Below are 20,608 nucleotides of genomic sequence, written 5' to 3' on the forward strand. Positions count from 1 at the left end.
TCATTCATTCACTCACTCACAATAGTTGTTCAGCACCCAACACCTGCCAGCTAGATCAGTGGAGCTGCTTCATCCTGAACATGAACGTAATCATAGGGATGCCTGGGTGGCTCAGCAGTGAGTGTCTGCATTCAGCTCAGGGTGTGATCCCAGAGTCCAGGATCAAGTCCCACATCAGACGTCTTGCAGGGAGCCTGCTTCCCCCTCTGCCTATGTCTCTGCCTCTCTGTGTCTCTCACGAATAAATAAATAAATAAATAAATAAATAAATAAATAAATAAAATATTTAAAAAACATAATCATAAATGCATGTTGTTGCATACCACTGATGTTTGGGTTGGTTTGTTATGCAGCATTATTGTGGCAAGAGCTGACTATTACACTTGGCCCCAAGGAGCCTTGGATTTCCTGAGAGTATCCAGCCACTTCCCTCATCTGGGCGTGCTAGGACTGGAGTGGGACGATGAGGTGCAGCTCTGCTTCTCTTCCTGGGGGAAGCCTGTCTTCCATCTCTTCCATCACTCCCCCCCACCCCCAGTGCTTGTCCAGACACTGGGTGCCAGGGGATGCCAGCTGTGGCTACAGAATACGTGAAAAATTCAGAGCCACAGACGAAGGTGGGGAAAATTGTTCTGTTTTAATTAAACTGACTGAAGAAGCCAAGACACAGACAGAAAGAGACTAAGAACAGACTGGAAATCGTTTAGAAAAGAAATGAAAACCGATCGCAGAGATGTCAGTGCTGGGCGGAGCGGCGGGAGCAGGGGCTGAGCCTTCACGTCAGCTCCAGGACCACTGTTAGGGCGAGCACCAAGGTGAGCCGGACGCCAGGAGGGCCAGAAGCGGAACCTGTGCCGGGCAGGAGGGAGCAGAGTCAGGGAGCAGGGTCAGGGTCAGGGTCAAGGCCGCCGACCCTGATGGGCGCGGCAGGTGCAGATCCTGGAATGGCAGAGCTTCAAAGGGCCCTTGGAAAGTCTAGATTCAGCAACAGGATGTGCTAGGTTCAATCCCAGCACTGCCGCCTGTCCCACCAAATGGTGTATGACCCTTTCCCTGTCCCAGGCCTGCTGGGCTGAGCCTGGTGGCCACTGGGACCATCCAGCAGGGACTAGGTGCAGGGGCCTCCGTTGTGAATGTGCGATGGGCTCAGTGTGAGGAGGGGAGGGCGGGTGGGCTGGGGAGCAGTGTCTGGGGCCTGTGCGGTGGTGCTCAGGTTAGGGGCAGCTCAGAGAGGGTGGAATCAAAGTCTCCAGCCGAGGCACGTGTCTGTGCTCCCCACTGACCTATGGAGGGGTCCAGAGCCTGGAAGGTGGGGGTCACATGGGGGGCCCATGGTCAATGCCAGACACATCCTCTTGGGGCCAGGGCACTAAGTTCTCTGAGCTAAGACAGCTAGAGTCACGGGTAGAGGTGGGGGCAGGGAGCACACTAGGTCCCTGGAAATCCCTCTTGGCTGGCTTGGGGTGCTGAGCCCTTCCTTTATTGCCTCAGCACCCACCCCTGATGACCTTTGACCCAGACTGCTGAACTAGAAGACAATCACCTGCCTGGACTCCAGGGAAAGGCAAGGGCACAGGCACGGGCGGCTGGGGGACCGGGGCGTCCTGATGCCTTACACATCACACGCTCTTAGGCAAGCAGCTCTGAAAGTGAGGACTTACCATTGGAGTCCTCTGTTCCTCTTGCAATATTTGGGTTTTCTGTTGGAAAGAACAGGATGAGAATCAGATTGGGGGGAGGCGTTCAGAGCTCGGTAAAGGAGCTCCCCTGTATCCAGCACCTGCTGTGTGGTGTCATGCATCTGCTTTCAGAGCAGCTGAAAGCCTCCCGGGGTGAGTCATGTCAGCCCCATTTTACAGATGGAGAAACTGAGGGAGGTTAAGCAGCTTGCCCATGGTTGCCCAGCTGCAAAGTCATGGATCTGGGATTCGAACCCAGAGCTCCCTGGTTTCCAGTGCTTTGTGTAGGGCATCCTCTCGGGGCACATTCAGGGGCCCTGGGCTCTTGATGCTCCGTCCTCCTTGGGACAGCTCCAGCCAAGGCCGCCCCCGCTAGTCCTCCCCAGCCCCGGTCAGGGCAGCGTACCAAACACGATGAGCCGGGTGTGGGTGTCGGTGGAGCCCAGGGGGTTCTGGGCCGTGCAGCGGTACATGGAGCCGTTGAGCTCGGCAGGAACCCGCTCCAACACCAGCTCCTTCCCGTCAAACTCGGTGCTGCCGTCCAGGAGGCGGCTTCCGACCCGCGTCCACGTGAACATGGGCTCCGGGAAGACTTCGTTCTGTGTGGGTCGGGACAGGGGAGAGTCGGGTCACAGGAGGAACCAGTCTGCCGGAGCAGGGGGGCGGCTAGAGGCCTGGCCTGGCCCCGGGCTGAGAGCACAAGGCCATCTGATGGGTTGGGAGCGGCTGCCCGGAGCCCGGAGCCCCAGGAAGAGAAGGGCTCTCCGACTGGACAGGATGTCAAGGTCCGCGAGCTGCGCCTGCTCGGAGTTCTGGAGGGAAGGGCGAAAATGCGTGCACCTCTTGCCCTTCCTCATCCACAGGCCAATCCTGCCCCACAGACCAGGAGACCGAGGCCCGCTGGCCGCGCTGGGGGCCAAGGGAAGGCTCTTGGAGCACGCCGCCAGGGATGCCCGTGTGCCCCGCTGCCCCCCCACCTCCCACCACCCTTCCAGATGCTCAGAGAGAGGCCGACCTGAAATCCATGGACCAGGATCCTCACTGTGTCCCCGACCCGGGCTCTGCTGGGCGTCATCATAATTTTGGGTCCTTTAGGGGCAACTGCAAGGAGAGGAAGGCCAGGTGAGAGAGGTGTACGTAGGTATGGGAAAGGGGTGGCCAAGCGAGGAAAGGAGGCGCAGGGAAAATGGAAGAGAAAGTTCCAGTCCAGCGCTGCGCGTCCTTGGGGTCAGCTGCCACCGAGCCGGGAGCTCTGAATGGAGTCAGGCCCGCGCTCATTCGCACACAGCCCTCGAGCCCCTGCAATCAGCCACACCCTGTGGGACGTGGGCAATAATGTGCACAGAACAGGATGCCTGCCCTTGTGGGGTTCACCCTCAGTGGGTGACCGGGGTCAAGTCAGAGAACCCAGTGGATGGTGCCGTCAGGGATGCCCAGAAGGAGTCTCCCCAGGAATGACTCAGCTGCCATTGGGGGGAAGGCTGTTCCTGCAGCCGTGACTGCTTGAAGCACCCCCAAACTCCCACCTGCACAAACCCCTTGCCGGGCGGTGCTCCACCGTTACCGTCCCCCCACAGCTGGGTTAACTAGGCCCAGAGAGGGGACGCAACTCGCCAAAGGTCCCACAGTGTGGAGGAGAGGGGACAAAACTCAAGTCTCCCTTCTGCTCCAGTGCTCCTCCCACTAGGTAATCTGCCCAGCGGGGTTTTTCTGGAATCCCTGGATTGGAGGGGCGGCAAGGGGAGGGGGTAGACAGGTGTGGAGGGACCATCTCCTTCCTGGGGCTTGGTCCTCCTTGCCCCCTTCCCTCACATGCCTGTACAGCTTCTTTCTGGGCCCTTTACAGCTTGAGTCCTTGGGGGACAGGATGCTGGGGTCCTCGCTGTCCGGTGCATGAGAGAGCAGAAGGGCTGGAAGAGCCGCTGGGACCTCTGAGCCTGTCCCCGCAGGTTCACATTGGGAAACTGAGGTGCATGGGCAACAAAGGGGCTTAGCCAAGGTCATCCACGGAGCTAACTTTCCATGTTTCCTGGGGCTCTTTCCCCCAGATTCATTCATTCATTCATTCATTCATTCATTCATTCATTCAGTGATTACTGAGCTGCTCCGGACATTGACTTCGGCGGCGCGGGGGGGCGTGGTGGGGAGCAGGCCGGCGCCTGGCCCCTGGGGGCTTACACTCCAGTAGGGCAGACGGTTCTCGCACAAGCAAGCGTCCAGGAAGGAGGCTGCGGGGAGTGTTAGCGTTATGCGGACAGGCACCCCGAGGGTGAGCGGTGGCCAGAGTCTCCCAAGGAGGTGACATTTCAGCCAGACAGGAAACCCCCGAGGAGGGCTCTGGGGGAGAAGCACCCAGGACCTGGGGCTGGGGCACAAGGTCAGGGCCAGGGTGGGAGGGGCGTCCCAGGCTCGAGGAAGGGCCTAGGGTTTTGATCAGAGCGCCACGCTCCGGCCTTCTCTGTGAACGTCCTCCAGGGGTGGCAGCTGGAGAAGAGCTTTGTCCCTGGCCCTGGGGCTGGCCCGGGACCTCCCCCCAACCCCCCCCCCCCACCTCCTCCTGCCTCCTCCCCGGTGTCTCCTTTGGCCGCTCAGCTCTCGGAGCAGCTCTCTGAGCAGGAATCAGAGCAGCCGGCAGATGTGGGTGGTCTCCCAGGCACTGCCAAGTTCATTCTCCGAGAAGGAAGCGAAAGGACTATTAATTAAACCACGAGCCGGGCGTCTGAAGTGCCACATGGGGCTGAGGGAAGACACACGGGAAGTGGGGGAGTGCAGGGAAGGAAGCTAGGGCTGCCGGTCTCCAGCTCGCCTCGCCTCCGCCAGCAGGAGGAAGGAGCCCAGCTGGAGGTCAGGGCAGATTCTGGTCTAACGCATGCGCCCTTGGGTGAGTCACTTCACCTGCATCCCCCAGGTGCACGATGGCAACACCGAGAACCGTCCCTGACCCCCCGCCCCCCGGCTGGTTGTTAGGGCCAATGTTTGCCAAGAGCCTGCTGCATGCCAGGCCAACCCTCTGCATCATCCCTGTAATGAAACCAAGGCCTGGGGTGGGGGGAGTGGGGCGGGGATCTAGTAGCTTCCTTGCTGTCTTTACCAGCCCTCCAGGACTGTGAAGCCAGCTGCAGGTGGGAGCTGGGCACAGGGCAGTGTGGCCCTGGGTGGTTTTGTCTCCGTCTCGTGTCCCGCTGCAGCCAGCAGAGGGCGCACAAGGGCTCTGCACCCCGAGGAGGATCAACCCCCTTCCCCGCCAGGTCAGATTCCTCACCGCCACCCCCTAGTCCTCCTAGTGACGGAGGGGAGACGGAGCCTCACGTGCACAAGACCCCATTTTAGGCCTATCATCCATCCCGGTGCATCTAAGCCTGGGGACCACGAAACCCATTTTTCAGGCCATGAACCTGGCCCTCTGGGGGGTTGTGGCTTGCCAGAGGTCACAGGGCAAGGAAGTGGCAGGAGCAGGGCTTGATGGCACAAAGGGCTTTAGAGGAGGCCCAGAGGCTGGGGGCCATGGGGAGGAAGGGGAGAGTGGGAGGCTGTCTTCCACTTGGGCAGCCAGACGCCCTCCCTGGCTTTCTGAGCTGTCGGTTCCCAGGGGCTCCTGTGTGGAGCTGACCCTGAGGGACATTGGGGGGCAGGGGAGGCCTCTGCTCTGCCCTCGCTCTGAGCTCCCTCCTGCAGCCGCTGACCTACCAGGGCCTTTGCAGCAGATGGGCCTCTGCACCCCCACCCCACCCCACCCCCCACTGCCTATCGAATGCTGCTTTCACAACCCAGGCCCACTGCTGTCACCCTTCCCACTCCCACCCCCACCTTGAGGGCCACCAGAAGGTCCTGGCAGTCAAATTCTGGACCCCTTGCCTGCTCCTATGACACAGCACTGAGAGTGTCCAATAGGAGTGTTCTCAGCCCCTGGACTTCCCTGCTGTCTACCCCTGGATACAGAGAAAGAGAGGGGGTCCAGGGACCCAGAGGTGGGGCCTGGCCTTCTGCTCTCTGATGGCCTGACCTGGATGTGTCAATTCAAGTCGTTGAGCCTCAGTCTCCTTACCTGTAAGTGGAGAGAATAGGCTACTGCACTACAATATGAAATGTAAAGTCATATGCTTCGGACCAGGGCGTGCAAAGATCCTGATTATATGAGCTTCCCTCCTTACCTCTCCTGAGCAGTCTGCTCAAGAACGGCTTTGTGAAATCTCATGGAAAAGCCCCTCTAGGCGTCTCCAGGAATTTTGGGTGCTCACTAAAATATCCATCCATCCACCCACCCACCGACCCATTCACCCACCCACCTACTCATCCATCTATCCATCCATCCATCCATCCATCCATCCATCCATCCATCCATCCAACCACCCAGCCACTCATCCATCCATCCACTTATCCAATCATCCACCTATTCACCCACTCATCCATCCATCCATCCACTTATCCAATCATCCACCTATTCACCCACCCATCCATCCATCCTTCCATCATCCATCTATTCACCCACCCACTCATCCATCCACCCATCATCCATCTATCCATTCATTCATCTACACGCTCATACAGCCACCCATCCATCCATCCACCTACCTACCTACCCATCCATCCATTCATTATCCATCCATCCATCCATCCATCCATCCATCCATCCCCTTATCCATCCATCTATCCTTCCATCATCCATCTAATTACTCACCCACTCATCCAGCCACCCATCATCCATTCTATCCATTCATCCACCCACTCACCCACACAGCCACCTACCCACTCATTCATCCATTCATCATTCATCTATCCATCCATCCCCTCACCCACTCATCCATCCATTTATCATCCATTTATCCATTCATCCATCCACCCACCCATCCATGCATCCACCCACCTACTTACCCATTCAGCCATTCATCATCTATCCATCCACTCACCCACTCATCTATCCATTCATCATCTATCTGTCCATTCATCCCACTCACTCATCCATCCATCCACCCATCTGCATATTCATCCATCCATCCTTTCATCATCCATCTATTTAACCACTCATCCAACCACCCATAATCCATCTATCCATTCATTCATCCACTCATCCATCCATCCACTAACTTATCATTGCCCCCACTCATCCATCCACCCACCCATACACCCATCCATCCATCTTCCATCTCTCCATCCATTCCTCCACCCACCTACTCGTCCATCCATCTAAACATCCACTCATCTACCCATCCATCCATCTACCCACTCATCATCCATCCATCATTTCATATCACTCATTCATCCACCCATCTAACAATTTTCCATCCATCCATCCAGCCAGCCAGCCAGCCAGCCAGCCATCCATCCCTCACACACATACCCATAAACCTACCATTCCACTCATCCACCTACTCATTCATCTGCTCTATACATTTAGTTTTTTATTGTAAACCTAATATATGTCAATTATCTTGCAGGGCAATATAGAGGATACAACGATGAATAATAACAGTAGCTTGGGACACCTGGGTAGCTCAGAGATTGAGCATCTGCCTTTGGTTCAGGGCGTGATTCCAGAGTCCCAGGATTGAGTCCCACATCGGGCTTCCTGTATGGAGCCTGCTTCTTCCTCTGTCTAAGTCTCTGCCTCTCTCCCTGTCTCTCTCTCTCATTCTCTCTCTCTCTCTCTCTGTGTGTCTCATGAATAAATAAATAATTAAAATCTTAAAAAAAATAACAGTAGCTTGTATTTACTGAGTACTTACTCTGTCACTATGCTAAGCACTTTGTACGTATTGCCTTATTTAATCTTCTCAGCAACCCAGAAAACTATGAATTAATTATAAAACAGGTGCTCACTAAGTAATATGTTAGGGATAGTTGAGAGGCTTGCACCCTGTGAACAAGGCAGATAGAGACCCTGCCTGCATGGGCTTTAAATTCCAGTGGGGGATCCAGGGAATAAGGAAATACATTATATGCTTGCAGGTTGAGATAAAGGTGATGTCAGAAAATAAAGCAAGGCGAGCGGTTGATGGGGCCAGGAGGAAGAGGCTGTTTGAGATAAGGTGTTCAAGGAAGGACCTTCTGAGAGGAAGATTTGAACAGAGGCCTCAGTGACAGAGGCCTTGAGACTATCTGGAGCAAGATTATTTCAGGCAGAAAGGAAAGCCAGTGCCAAGTGACAGAGGTGGGCCCGAGCTGGGCATATTCACAGAAGAGTGACGAGGACCCCGTGGCTGGAGCAGATGGAGCAGAGGGGAGGGATGGGTGAACACCGCTGGGATTTGGTTTTAAATATAATGGCAACTGTACAGGGAAATGCACTCTTCTTAAGAACACAATGTGACAATCTCAGTGTGAACACCTATGTAACCACCTTCCCAAAGTCTAGAACATTCCCATCCCTCTAGAAGATTCCTTTTTGCTTCCTTCCACCCTCCCTAGGAAGACCCTGTTCTGACTTCTATCACCAGAAATGTCATGTTCTAGCAGTTTGTTATGTAAATGGAATCATGCAGTAGGTCCTCTTTGCTGTCTGGCTGCTTTTGCTTGGGATACGGTTTTTGAGCTCTGTCCCTATTGTTGGTTATAACAGGAGTTCTTTGGTATGGACGAGAAGTAGTTCATGGTACGAATAGACCACAAATTTGTTCTCCCATCTTCCTAATTATGGACATCTGGTTTACTTCTAGTTTTTATTATTGCTCTTGTGATGAATAAAGCTGCTGTGAACATTCATGTCCAAATCTTTGTGGACATACGCTTCCATTTCTTTTGGGTAAACACTCAGGAGTGAAACTCCTAGGTAGTAAAGTAGCAGTTGGTACGTAACTGCTAATAGTCCAACGTAGTGGTTCTGTTTTATATTCCCACCAGCAATGCGTGAAGGTTCTGATTGTTCTATGCCCTCATCAGCATTTGATATCGCTGGTTTTTCCAACACTAGCCATTCTAGTCGCTGGGAAATGGCATATCTCATGAGGCCTCAGTCTTCATTTTCCCGGTGACCAATGATATTGTACACTGCTTATTTGCTTATTGGCCCTTTGTGTTTTTTTTTTTTTTTTAAATTGAGTTGTCGTGTCATTATTGATGTATAGTAGTTCTTTATATATTCTGGATACAAGTGCTTTGTCATATATCTGTCTTGGGAGTATTTTCTCTAGGTCTGTAGTTTGCCTTTTCGTGTTCCTAAAGGTGCCTTTTTATGAGCAGAAGCTTTGAATTTTGATTCAGGCTAATTTACCCATTTCCAATTTTTCATTTGTTGTCTTTTGTGACCTTTTAAAGAAATCCTTGCCTACCTGAATGTCACAAAGCTACATTCCCACGTTTTGCTTTCGAAGCTTTACGTTGTTGGGTTTCACATTTAGGCCTGTGATTCATCTCAGATTAATTCTTGTGTGTATGGGAGGTAGGGGACTGGGGTCATTTTGTCCTTAAGCTTGTCCGGTTGTTCAGGGCAGCCTGTTAAAAAAGACTTCTCTTTCCCCATTCAATGGCCCGGGGGCCTTCATCAAAAATCAATTGACTTTCTCTATGTAGGTCTATTTCTGGACTCTATTCTGTTCTATCAGTCTATTTGTCTACCACTGGAGAGTCTGGGGTGGGTGTGTATCTGTGTCATGATCTGATTTATATTTTAAGTAGTTCAATCAGGACAAAGAACAGAGAAGGAGAAGAGTGGGAGCAGAAAGACCAGTCTGGGGCCAATGGAAGAATCCAGATGGGGACTGGCAGTGCTTGGGTTGAGTGGTCAGAGGGAAAATGGTGAAAGGTGGTTCTGAGCCAGGGCTTGATGCTGGCTTGGATGTGGGCTACGGGAAAAGAGCAGGAGAAGCAGGTGACTCCAAGGGTTCTGACTCCATCAATGGTAAGAACGTAGTTGCCACCTGCTGAGATGGGTTCTAGGAGCACCGGGCGTGTCTTCTTGTGGGGAGCGGCTACGGAGCTGGGGAGGACACCCTGGCAGAGGGAACAGAGGAGTCACAGGGAGGCGTGCTCTGATCTTTGTCGGCCTGACCTTCAAAGTCCCCATCAGATGGCTGGATTCTGTGCCCCGGGCTCATCTGCCCACCCATCCCACTGTCTCCCCACCATGGCCAGAGTGCAGGGTACCCCCCACTCCCTTGGGAACCCTCCAGCTCATTGCTCTGTCCATGGGTCATGCCAATGCCCACTGGCTCTGAGTGTCCTCACCAACAGCCCCAGCAGGTGGGCAGTAGAGCACAGTGGTGAGGCATGTGGGCCTGGGGTCAGACCTGACTGGGGGACCTACGGGGAGGCTCTCCAAGCCTGGCTCCTCTTACTTATGAAATGGGAATGATGACAGCATCTCTCACTGCCCCAGAGGCACATTGCCCAGGCGCAAAGAGATCTCACGAGGGAATCATCTTGCATAGAGCCTGGCTCCTGGCACTTACGAGGTCACAATTATTGGCTCCCTTCAACAGATCAGAAACCCAACGCTCAGGGACCCTGAGGCCTGAGGTCACACCAACACACAGCGGTCAAGGGTGGATGGGAAGCCAGCCCAGGATCTCTACTCCTTCACCAATTTGGCCCCTGCACATTGGTGGCCCTGCTGTGTCCCCCACTCTGCAGGTCCCTGGGGCGCACACACAAGCCCATGCATGGGAGCCGGCCTTGCCCTTGCTCTAATGATGGGGGTGGAGTGCACACACCAACATGGCTCCAGTCAAGGGACCCGCCTGGGATCAAGGACAGGGCAGGTGAGCCCTTTAGTCTGGCTTGGGGTGTGGGTGGGATGGGGGTGGGGCAGGCCAGTGGCAGCACCCCTCATCACCCGGGTGTGAGATGTGAACTGCAAGCTCACCTCTCCAGCTGCTGCGAGGTCCTTGTCTGGTCTTTCTTGCTCTTGGCTGGGGGGTGGGGCAGGGCACCATCCCAGGGAAGCCAACATTTGGGTCAGGGGGGAAGGACACGGCTTTCCCGGGGTTGAGGCTGCTCTAGCTCCCAGCTGGGGAGGTTCAAATTCCAGAAAGAACAACGGGAAGTGCCGAGGGTCCACAGAGTGAGGTAGGGGCAGGCTCTGGGTTGACCAGGTCCCAGCAGCCAGCACAAGGCCTGGTTGTGGGGGTGCCGGTGAAGTCTCTCCAGAACGACAAGTGGCCAGCACTCAGGTGGCAGTGGCCCATGACACTGGATGTGCGAGGAGGCGCAGTGAGAGGCTAAGAGCGAGACTCTGGGGCCGTACTGTCCGCCTCTGAGTCCGCGTCTGCTTACCTTGAGCCATTACTGGTTCTGCAAACTTCTCTGACTCTCCATATTCTGGATCCCCACTGACCAAATTCCCCTGACCTCTGGCCTTCCTGACTCTGTCCGGCATACTCTCCCGACGCCCCTGTGACCCCCCGTGCACCCCAACCCAGCTCAGCAAACCTTCTGAAGAACCTCAGCTCTGGCGGCGCCTGGGTGGCTCAGTCGGTTAAGTGTCTGTCTTTGGCTGATGCTAAGGTCATGATCTCGGGGTCCTGGGACCGGTCCCCGCATCGGGCTCCCTGCCCAGGGGGGAGCTTGCTTCTCCCTCTCCCTCTGTGATCCGTCTCGCTCTTGCTTGCTCTCAAATAATCAAATAAATCACCCTAAGAACCGCAGCTCTGATCTCTGTGCCTGACGCCCGTCTGCCCCACCTCCTCCCCACGTCCGTGGCGGCCAGCAACCCAAGCACCCCACACCCCCGGCTCCTCGCCACCCAGCTCTGCAGGGGGCCTGCAGCACGGCACCCACCAAGTCTTACCCAGCGTGACCTCTGCCTGCATGGGCATCGACAGCGCTGGGTGCTTGACCTCACAGCTGAAGAGGGCCTCGTTGTCGATCTGCGGGTTGAGCGTCCAGGTGAGCAGGGCGCGCACCTCCACTGTGCCGTCACTGCCCGGGGTGTGGCTGTGGCGCAGGAAGTAGATGGGCTCGTTGCTGTGGACCCAGCGTGGGAACTCGCGGCTCACCACCGTCTCTGGGACATTCTCGGTGGTGGGCTGGAAGAGGGTGCTGGGGTCCGGGGTCAGGCTGCGGGCGGGGCGCTCTGTGTAGGGACGCCCACCCCGGTTCTCGGCGTCCAGCAGGGACAGGGACCTGTGCATCTTGGTGTCATCCAGGTCGCGGTGCAGGAGGCTGCGGAAGGGCCTGCTGTCCTGGAGGGGGCCCGAGCTTGCATCCGGCGGCTCGGACAGGGGCACTGCCTCGATGGGTTCCCCGTCGCGTTTGAAATAAACCTGAAATGGCAAAGAGGGTGTGGGAAAGAGTTTGTGGGGATGACCCGGACCTCCCCATGGATCTCAGAGGGGCCGGCCGCAGAACGCCAGTTCTCCCAGGACCTCCCCCTCCTTCTGGATGGACACCAGCACCCCCAGCACGCCAGGTCAGCTCAGTTTGGGGGGGACACACAGCCCCTAGCGGCAGTGCCTGAGCCCATCACGACCTTTGCCCGCAGGTGAGCGGCTCTAGCTCCAATTTCCTTACTTTTTTTTTTAATTTGTTAAATTAAATTATATTTTATTTTATTAAGATTTTATTTAACTATTCATGAGAGACACAGGCAGAGGGAGAAACAGGCTCCCTGCGGGGAACCTGACGTGGGACTCGATCCCAGGATCAACCCCAGGATCATGACCTGAGCTGAAGGCCGAAGCTCAACCACTGAGCCACCTGGGCGTGCCTCCAATTTCCTTACTTTTAAAGGGGACTAAGAGCACCTCCTCGTGGGGCTGTGGATGCTTAAACGACACGGTGTACCCAAACAGGGGCCGCCCCTGCAGCAGCCACCTGGGCTCCAGGGACCGCCCGTGCCCACCTGGGGCCGGCTTGTGGAAGAGGGAGAAGGTGGGTGGGCCCCGGAGAGTAAACTGAGCCGCTGTTGTTGTTGGAAGAAGAATGAAGAGAAAAGGATCTCCGCGTGGGTGCGACAGGGAGGAAGGACACAGGTGTGTGTGGGAGCCAGCGAGGGGTGGGGATGAGGCAAACGGGCGCGTCTCCTCGTTTTTTCTGCTAATGGAGAATTCAAGTTTTGAGAGGCGGCAGTTAATTTAATTTGCTGTCTTTTAATTTTGGAAGGTGTGCCCAGAGGACTGTGGGGATGGGGTGTATTTTTTAATAAATCAGGTAAATAAATGGATGGGAGACATGGAGAGGGGAGGGCAGGAAGCAGCTTTCTGGGGATGCTGGTGCAGGTGAAGGGAGGGAGGGGGGCTTGGGGGAGGGGGAGGGCGAGGGGAGGAAACTTGGGGCTGGGAGAAGCTGTCAGGGTTTACAGCTCCAACGAGGAGTCTCCTATGCACATAACAACCTGCTTTGGATTTTTCTTTCTTTCTTTGAAAAGTGCTTCAAATGCAGGTTTGTAATTTATACCAAAGATTTCTTTTTAAGTTCTGATCTGACGTCCCAGGCAAACGTAAGATGCCTGGAATGTGGGGAATTAAGGATCTTGTGTGTGTGGAGAGAGAGACAGAGAGATAGAGAGACAGGGAGAGAGATGTCGCTTACATCTATACGTATATTCAGCTACATATAGATACGAAATTGAATATTTTACTGCCGTATCTTAAATGTCAGGAACAGGTGGGGGCTGGGGGTGGGGAGTCTTCCCTCAGGCCCGGGGGTAAGGAACCTTTCTTCATGCCCCTCCAAAAAGAAGTTGTTCTTTGGAGAAAAAGACCGGCTTGTCTGATTATGGGGAGGCCAGACCTCTTTTGGGCTCCAAAGGGGGAAATTCGGGTGCCATGTCCTGCTCTCAGCAATCGCTGGGTTTGAAATTGCCTTTTTATTTGTCTCCTTGGAAGTACAGGTGGAGGGGGAAGGGCCTCACTGAAGGCTTGTCTCTGCAGCCCTGCCTACTGCCTCACCTATGCCTGTGGGCACCTGCCTACTGTCTCACCTGTGCCCATGGGCACCTGCCTACTGCCCCACCTGTGCCCGTGGGCACCTGCCTACTGCCCCACCTGTGCCCGTGGGCACCTGCCTACTGCCTCACCTGTGCCCGTGGGCACCTGTTTACTGCCCCATCTGTGTCTGTGGGCACCTGTTTACTGCCCCATCTGTCCCCATGGGCACCTGCCTACTGCCCACCTGTGCCCATGGGCACCTGCCTACTGCCCCACCTGTGCCCATGGGCACCTGCCTACTGCCCACCTGTGCCCATGGGCACCTGCCTACTGCCTCACCTGTGCCCGTGGGCACCTGTTTACTGCCCCATCTGTGTCTGTGGGCACCTGTTTACTGCCCCATCTGTCCCCATGGGCACCTGCCTACTGCCCACCTGTGCCTATGGGCACCTGTTTACTGCCCCTGTGAGCTCCTGTTTACTGTCCCATCTGTGTCTGTGGGCACCTGCCTACTGCCCCACCTGTGCCTGTGGGCACCTATTTACTGCCCCACCTGTGCTTGTGGGCACCTGTTTACTGCCCCATCTGTACCCATGGGCACCTGCCTACTGCCCCACCTATGCCCATGGGCACCTGTTTACTGCCCCATCTGTGCCTGTGGGCACATTCCCACTGCCCTGTATTGACTCTTTCTGCACCTGTTTACTGCCCTGCCCTGAGAAGTGGGTCTATCTGGGCCTAGGTCCTGAGGTGAAGCTGGCCTGGGTCCCTAGGTCACCCCACTGCATCATGCTTATGAGACATTCAGGGTCTGCAATGTGTGGTCTCCCCGCCTTGAACTCTAACCCTACCCTCCTCCACTGCAGCCCCAACCCCTCCCTAATCCTAGTGATGGATGGAACTCACAGGGGCAAGAGTAGTAAACAGTTCTCTTGGAGGGGGCCTGGGGAGCATGTAGCCCATGGATCCCAGTACGGGTCAGGGAACCCTGAGGGGCCCACACAGGTTCTCCAGGCGTCAGTAAGGACAACTTGCCCTTCCTTCACTTCTAAATGTCTTATACGTGAGGGTTCATATAATTCATGAGACCAAACAGGTCCTGTTGCTTCTAAAAAAGCGGAAAATTTTGGGGCGCCTGAGTGGCTCGGTCAGTTAAGCATCTGACTCTCGATTTCGGCTCAGATCATGATCTCAGAGTCTTGAGATCAAGCCCCATGTAGGACAGGCCACAGAGAAGGGTGGTCCGGCAGGGGGCGGGGAGGGGCTGGGCACTCCAGGGGGACTCACCATGGGGGCTGGCTTCCCTCCAGACACGATGCAGACCAGCGTGAAGTTCTGGGCTTGGTAGCGGCTGAAGGGGGCTGGCATGTCCGCGGCCACCACTTCGATGGAGGTGGGGGGAGCTACCGGGAGGGAAGCACAGCGACACAAAGGCTTTAATGGAAGATTTGGGAGTTCACTGATGACCTAAGATGGGCCAGGTCCCCTGCGGCTGCTGGGAGCACGACTGCACCGGCATCAACCATAGTGAGAGCAGCGTCGGGGCTGGGCGCACAGATGAGGGTCCTGCCTCACGGGGCTCACAGCCTCCTGGGCAGGGTGAGCCCGAATGGAGCCCAGGGCACAGGTAAAGGAGTGAAGGGCGTCAGATCCCGGGAGGTACAATGGGTGTGAAGAGGTCCCTGGGCAAGCCTGAGGAGGTGACTGTGCTGCTACCGAGGAAGCAAGAGCCGCTGGAGGACAAGTGTGGCAGGTGGAGGGAACAGCGGCGCATGCAAAGGAGCATGTTGGCCCAGGGCAGGGGCTGGTGGGAGGCCGTGGCAGCGGCAGTGGGGATGGGGGGATGTGGTGCCCGGGGGCCTGGGGGATGCAGGGAAGAGCCGCTGACGGTAGGTTAGCGCTTGCAGGCGTGTGCTGGGGCCGGTTCCTAACGGCTCATGAGGCTCAAATGTGCCATTTTCAGGACTGTTGTCAAGCAGTTGTCGAGCCGCTGGTAGCCCGAAATCAGCCACAGCGGGCATCTTTACACCACGGAAATTGGCCGCCACTATAAATCAGGGCTTTTTGTATCTCTCCTTCTTCTGCCGCAGCCCCCAGAGAGGGGCTTTCCCAGCACACCACTGGTTATGGGTTTTCTTCTTTGTCCCGGGAGCAGCGGGGAGCCATTGAAGGTTGTAGGCAAGAGCTGAGACATGCTCTGAGTTGCATTTTGGAGACTGAAAACACAGAGTGTGACTCAGGCTACACAGGCTGACCATTTAGAGCGGGGTGAGGGCAGTAGAGATTAGAGGACTTTGAGAGCTATTTAGAGTCAAGAGCTGCTTCTTTCCTTTCTTCCTGGAAGTTGCCTCCTTTTGGCTGGGCCTGCCTCCCGCCGGCTCACGCTGCTCTGTTCACCGGCCACCACCGGCTGGTGTGACAAAGCCAGAGCTCCCGGGCACCGTGGGGTGTTGGAAAGGACACAGATGGAGCCATCAGGAACTCCGAGGTGCAAATCCCAGCCACGTCACCACATCTCCATGTCCTTGGGCAACTTACCAAAACTGTGAGCCTCCGTTCCCCCGATTCACTAAATTGGGGAGCAAAGCCGGGCAGACATAGGTAGAAGGACGGACCAGTGACGAGGCGTGCGAGGGCTCAGCACATGGTAGGGACCTGCTACTCTTCGGATTCCCACTATTAATCTCCCCGGCCCCCTCGCGCTCAGCCAGGACAGGAGCCAGAATCTGAGAACCCGACTTGGGTAAGACTGTCCAGCCTTGGGTCAAGTGCGACGGGGGAAGCAGAGAGAATGGATCGCCGTGGGCCTTTCCTTCCTGCAGGGGGTTTTCACTCTGGCAAAGTTTAATTAAGTTCCAGAAACAGTTCCTGACACCTACTAGGTGCCGGGCATGGCGCCAGGCACCTGCTATAGGCGCCCCGTGGTGAGACACGGTGTCCAGAAGCCCACAGGCTGGGGGCGGTGGGGTGGGGTGACAGCCGCCTGGCAACTCTATTTTAAGGCCTAGTGCGACGAAGCCAGGTACGAGCCATTCATCCGTTCGGGCCGCCGCCGCGTGCTGTGCTATTGGCAAGGGAAGCGGCGTGAAGGGGAAGCAGTGGGCAAACAATAGACGGAGAATTGTAATTAAGTGTGAGATTGTATGAAACAGATGGTAAGTGGGGTTGGAATTCGGAGAGGGGAAACACACGCCGGAACACGGCCATTACCCGGCAGCCCCACATTCTGCAATCCGACTTTTCCCGAACCCCCGAGAAACACCTGGGGCCGCACAGCCAGAACCTGCCGTCGGCCAACGCCGAAGAGCCAGGAGCGCGCTGTTCCAGGCCCGCCATGGGGTGAATTCGTTTCAGCCTCCCCATCAGTCTGAGAGGTGGGTTTATTTATGCCCATTTTACAGATGGGAGACGGAAGAGGCCAAGGAGACCGCCTGGGGTTCCACAGAGTCGGGATTGGAGCCCGAGCTCGATGACTCGGACATGGGGCTGTGCCGCCCCGCTCTTCGGAATGAAGGAAGGAGCTCGTGTGTGTCGGCACCTCGAGCCCTAAGGATGCACCTATGGAACCCTCATTTACTGGCACAGCTCAGCCTCTGTGGAAGCCCGGCCATGCAGGTCCCTGGGTCGGGGTGGGGGGTCTCCTGTGGGCGGCTGTCCTTGACTGGGCTACCCCAGAGACGAAGGGGCCGTGCCAATTAGAGCTTTAGCAGAAAACTCTGGTGCTACCCATGGTGGTGCACGCGCAGGTGTAAGTTAGACCCTCCAAGAATCCGACAGGCCCAGAAATGGCAGGGGCGTCTTCAATGTCACTCATTTTCCCCTCACTTTCATCGAGAGCCTTAGAACCTTCCTCATAGGACTGCTTTCAGGAGCAGATGACAGGATGCTTACAGGATGGCTTGTCAGCTTGCCAGACGCAGTGCCGCGGTGCTCCTTACCGTTTGCATCGCCGTCATCCGGGAGGTAGTACAGCGCAGTGGTTAAAAGCGTGGGCTGTAAATCAGACGACCCAGAGTTCAAAGACTGGCTGTACCACTTGCTACTGGCTGTGTGACCTTGGGCAAGTGGTCGAACCTCTCTGAACCTCGATCTCCCTACCCGCAAAACGGAATCACAGGGTACCTGCAGCGACTGGATGAACGGTGGCCTGAAAGCGCATCCGATACGTGTCAGTTGCACTTATTAGCGGGATTATTTACTAACATTCTTTCTTGAGGTTCCTTGCTACTGGCCACGAGAATTAAAGGTCTCTCTGCCTTTGGGGCCTTCACGGTTTAGTGAGAAGAACAGAAGATGCCCTAGACTGGCACCTTCCCACATAGCAGTCAGCTCAGCCCCATGAGGCTGTTGAGCCCTTGAAACGTGGCTTTTTTGAGCTCCCGTGCGTAATTGTAAAGTACACGCTGCCTTTCGAAGGCCATTTCAAAAAGAAAGTCAAATATATGACAAATATATTTTATATTGAAATGTGGATTTCAATATAAATTTTATATGTTGAAACTGTGGGCTCTCCTGGACTTAATGCATATATTATTAAATTTAATTCACCTTTGAATACTTTTCTCAACGCGGTGATTAGGAAACTCAACAATGACATACGTGGCTGGCAAGTGGCGTTTCTGTTGGATGACACCGGTCTAGACCTGCTATCTGACGAGTAAGCAAACTGAGGTCAGAGAGAGGGACAGATTTGGAAGCCAGTGGCAGAGCCGAGACTGGCACTCAGGACTTCCAGACCCCGGCCAGGGTTCCTTGCAGAGCACGGGTGCCCCAACCACCCCCCCGCCCCGTCCCCCGCACATCTGCACACGCACACATCCCCATCCTGGAGATCTGCACCCACGTCACGCACGCCGCCCACGCAGGCCCTGATTGGGAGACGTGTTCCTGTCCCTCGTTATATTTCTGAGCAGGTGTTAGCAACATGTACAGCTAATCAAGCTCATAAGACAATAACAGATTTCAGTTGTATGGACGATGACACAGCAGAGCTGCTAATATCAGCGTGGACAGCCCCGGCTTCCTATCTCCCCATCAACATATTCCTCAGTCGCCGTGTCCTAGGAAAATGTCACTCTGCATCTCGCCTCCTGTCTTGCGGTGGAGGGATCTGAGTGCAGGCAGTCAGGGAGCTGTCTACACCTGGGAGTCCCTGGCTGTTTACGGATGCTTCCCTCCACACATCACATCATCCTCTCCCTGTTCCTCCTCCCCTTCCCGTCTCTCCACTAAGCACAGCTCCCCCCCCCCACTCCACCCCCCGGCTGCATCCTCATCCCTGCCTCCCTCTGCACCTGGTCCACTCCATCCCCAGCTCTGCTCTCTTCCCAACTCGCGGGCCTTCCCATCCTCATCTCTATTCTCATCTCCATGCCCATCCCTCTTACAGATCTGACCAAGGTCAAAGCAAGCAACCCCCTATGTGCCCCATGCCTGGGGTAGACCCTGTGGTCCCGGGAGCAGTGTCCAGTCAAAGGCAGGTGACCTGCAGCATGCACGCACGCACGGGCATAAATTCCATGCAACCGTCTGGAGAAGAGTAATCTCCGAGTTCCAAGCCGGGCTCCAGGATCACCTGGCTGTGATCCATGTGGCATATAAGGCAAAGAATCCACAAAGAACCCAGTGCACCCACTACGAGTGTCTGGTCCCTACGGACTCCGAGGATGCACCTTCAGGGGTGTCTGTGCTGGTGCAGTGCTCTCTTAGGTGGCCGGGGGAGCCCACCCACAGCATTTACCCAAAAGGACCCTCCTCAGGGGAAGAGACACCGAGCGGGTGTATTTGGATCGGGGAGGGGATAAATGGTAGCAGTCCTGGCGGCGAGAGCCCACACCTGAGCAGAGCTTCAGAGTCCACAAGCCGCTCCCAGGCTCGTGGCACACACTCAGCCCGGGGCAGTAGGAAGCCCCCCACCGGCTCTACACGTCGACGGCCAAACAGGCGTCCCCTGAGTCCCCCCGATCCCAAGTCGAGCCAGTCAACTTCCCAGGTTTGTGTGACTTCGTCCGAAGCAGAGAGGATTGCTGCTGGAAGTTTCTCTGACCCATTCTGTGTCGCATCAGCCCATGTCTGCGGCCCTGGCCCACGCTCGTCCCCGGACGCAGGGCTTGCGGTTATTTTATTCTTGACCGTGAGGCAATGGTGGGGTGATGGGTTTTTATGAAATTAACTCTGAAATATTGCCCGTCTTTATCTTGAAAGCAGAACTTCGTTTCGGTCATCGTGACTCGCTTTGAAGATAACGCGATGGTTCTCGGCGCTGTAGATCAGCCGGTGGCCTTTGAAATGTGAGAACACAAACCTGCTCTTACACAAACCCCAGCAGGCCCGTGTCTACCTGCGTCTACGGGAGTTAAGTCCCCTCCTTGCCCGTGAGGTCCTCCCCCGCCCCCGCCGGACTATGGGCTCAGACAACAGTCCCACCGAGGGGCCAGCGCCGGCTCTGCCACCAACAGCCCGTGGGACCATGGTTGACGCCCCCAGATGGGCGACGATCTTCCAATCCGCAAAATGGGTTCAATAAAGCACAACCTGCTAACGTTTCTGCTTCCGGGATTTTTGAGAAGAGCCAGCAGACAAGAACCCGCTATAAGGACGACAAAGTGCACAAACGTAAAAGGATTACGTGCATCACCCCTTCGACTGCCCACAGCCCTCCCCGCGCTGAGGGAGCCTCTCTCCCTTCCAGGAGTGGCCAGTGTCTGGAGGAGATGACAGCCGCCTGTTCCCTGCATACCACCGAGCGTCGGCGCCGAGCCCACGCCTGCTCTGAGTGTCATTTATCACGGGGTGGTAATCAATTAGATTTGGGGAGGGGTGGGGGAGGGAAAAGACAAGTTCAAAATTATATTATTTGCAAAAATCCATTCTTTCCTCTCAGCACGCCTGCTCTATTGACTGCCTTCCTTTCAATCAGCAACCGGTCATTAACCGTATTTCAGGAAAAAAAAAAAAGAAAAAAAAAAAGAGAGCCACCCTCTTAATATAAAAGTGTCATGTGTGACTATAAATGTCCCCCCATGTTCCCTTTTTTAATTTTTTCCCTTTTTGGGGGGGGGAGGAGATCCCCCATCTCCGTTTCTTTCCATTCTTTCCACAGGTCTCTCTTGCTCAAAGGAGCACCCC

At 55.6% G+C, this 20,608-nt stretch overlaps 1 protein-coding gene across 1 annotated transcript in view; it reads right to left on the reverse strand.

The window, feature by feature from the left end:
- Positions 1-618: 618 nt before the first annotated feature.
- The window catches only part of IGSF21 (immunoglobin superfamily member 21), a 240,475-nt gene continuing 220,485 nt past the window's right edge, over positions 619-20,608 (reverse strand). Inside the window, exons 5-10 of the mRNA XM_072751042.1 lie at positions 14,768-14,883; positions 11,401-11,875; positions 2,695-2,780; positions 2,086-2,278; positions 1,662-1,700; positions 619-849 (exon numbers count right to left, since the gene is read on the reverse strand). Of these exons, the coding sequence (XP_072607143.1) occupies positions 776-849; positions 1,662-1,700; positions 2,086-2,278; positions 2,695-2,780; positions 11,401-11,875; positions 14,768-14,883 (983 nt within the window). The 3' untranslated portion in view covers positions 619-775. The remainder of the gene's footprint in view (positions 850-1,661; positions 1,701-2,085; positions 2,279-2,694; positions 2,781-11,400; positions 11,876-14,767; positions 14,884-20,608) is intronic.

The sequence above is a fragment of the Vulpes vulpes genome, chromosome 2 (genome assembly GCF_048418805.1).
Source record: "Vulpes vulpes isolate BD-2025 chromosome 2, VulVul3, whole genome shotgun sequence".
NCBI classification, from domain to species: domain Eukaryota; kingdom Metazoa; phylum Chordata; class Mammalia; order Carnivora; family Canidae; genus Vulpes; species Vulpes vulpes.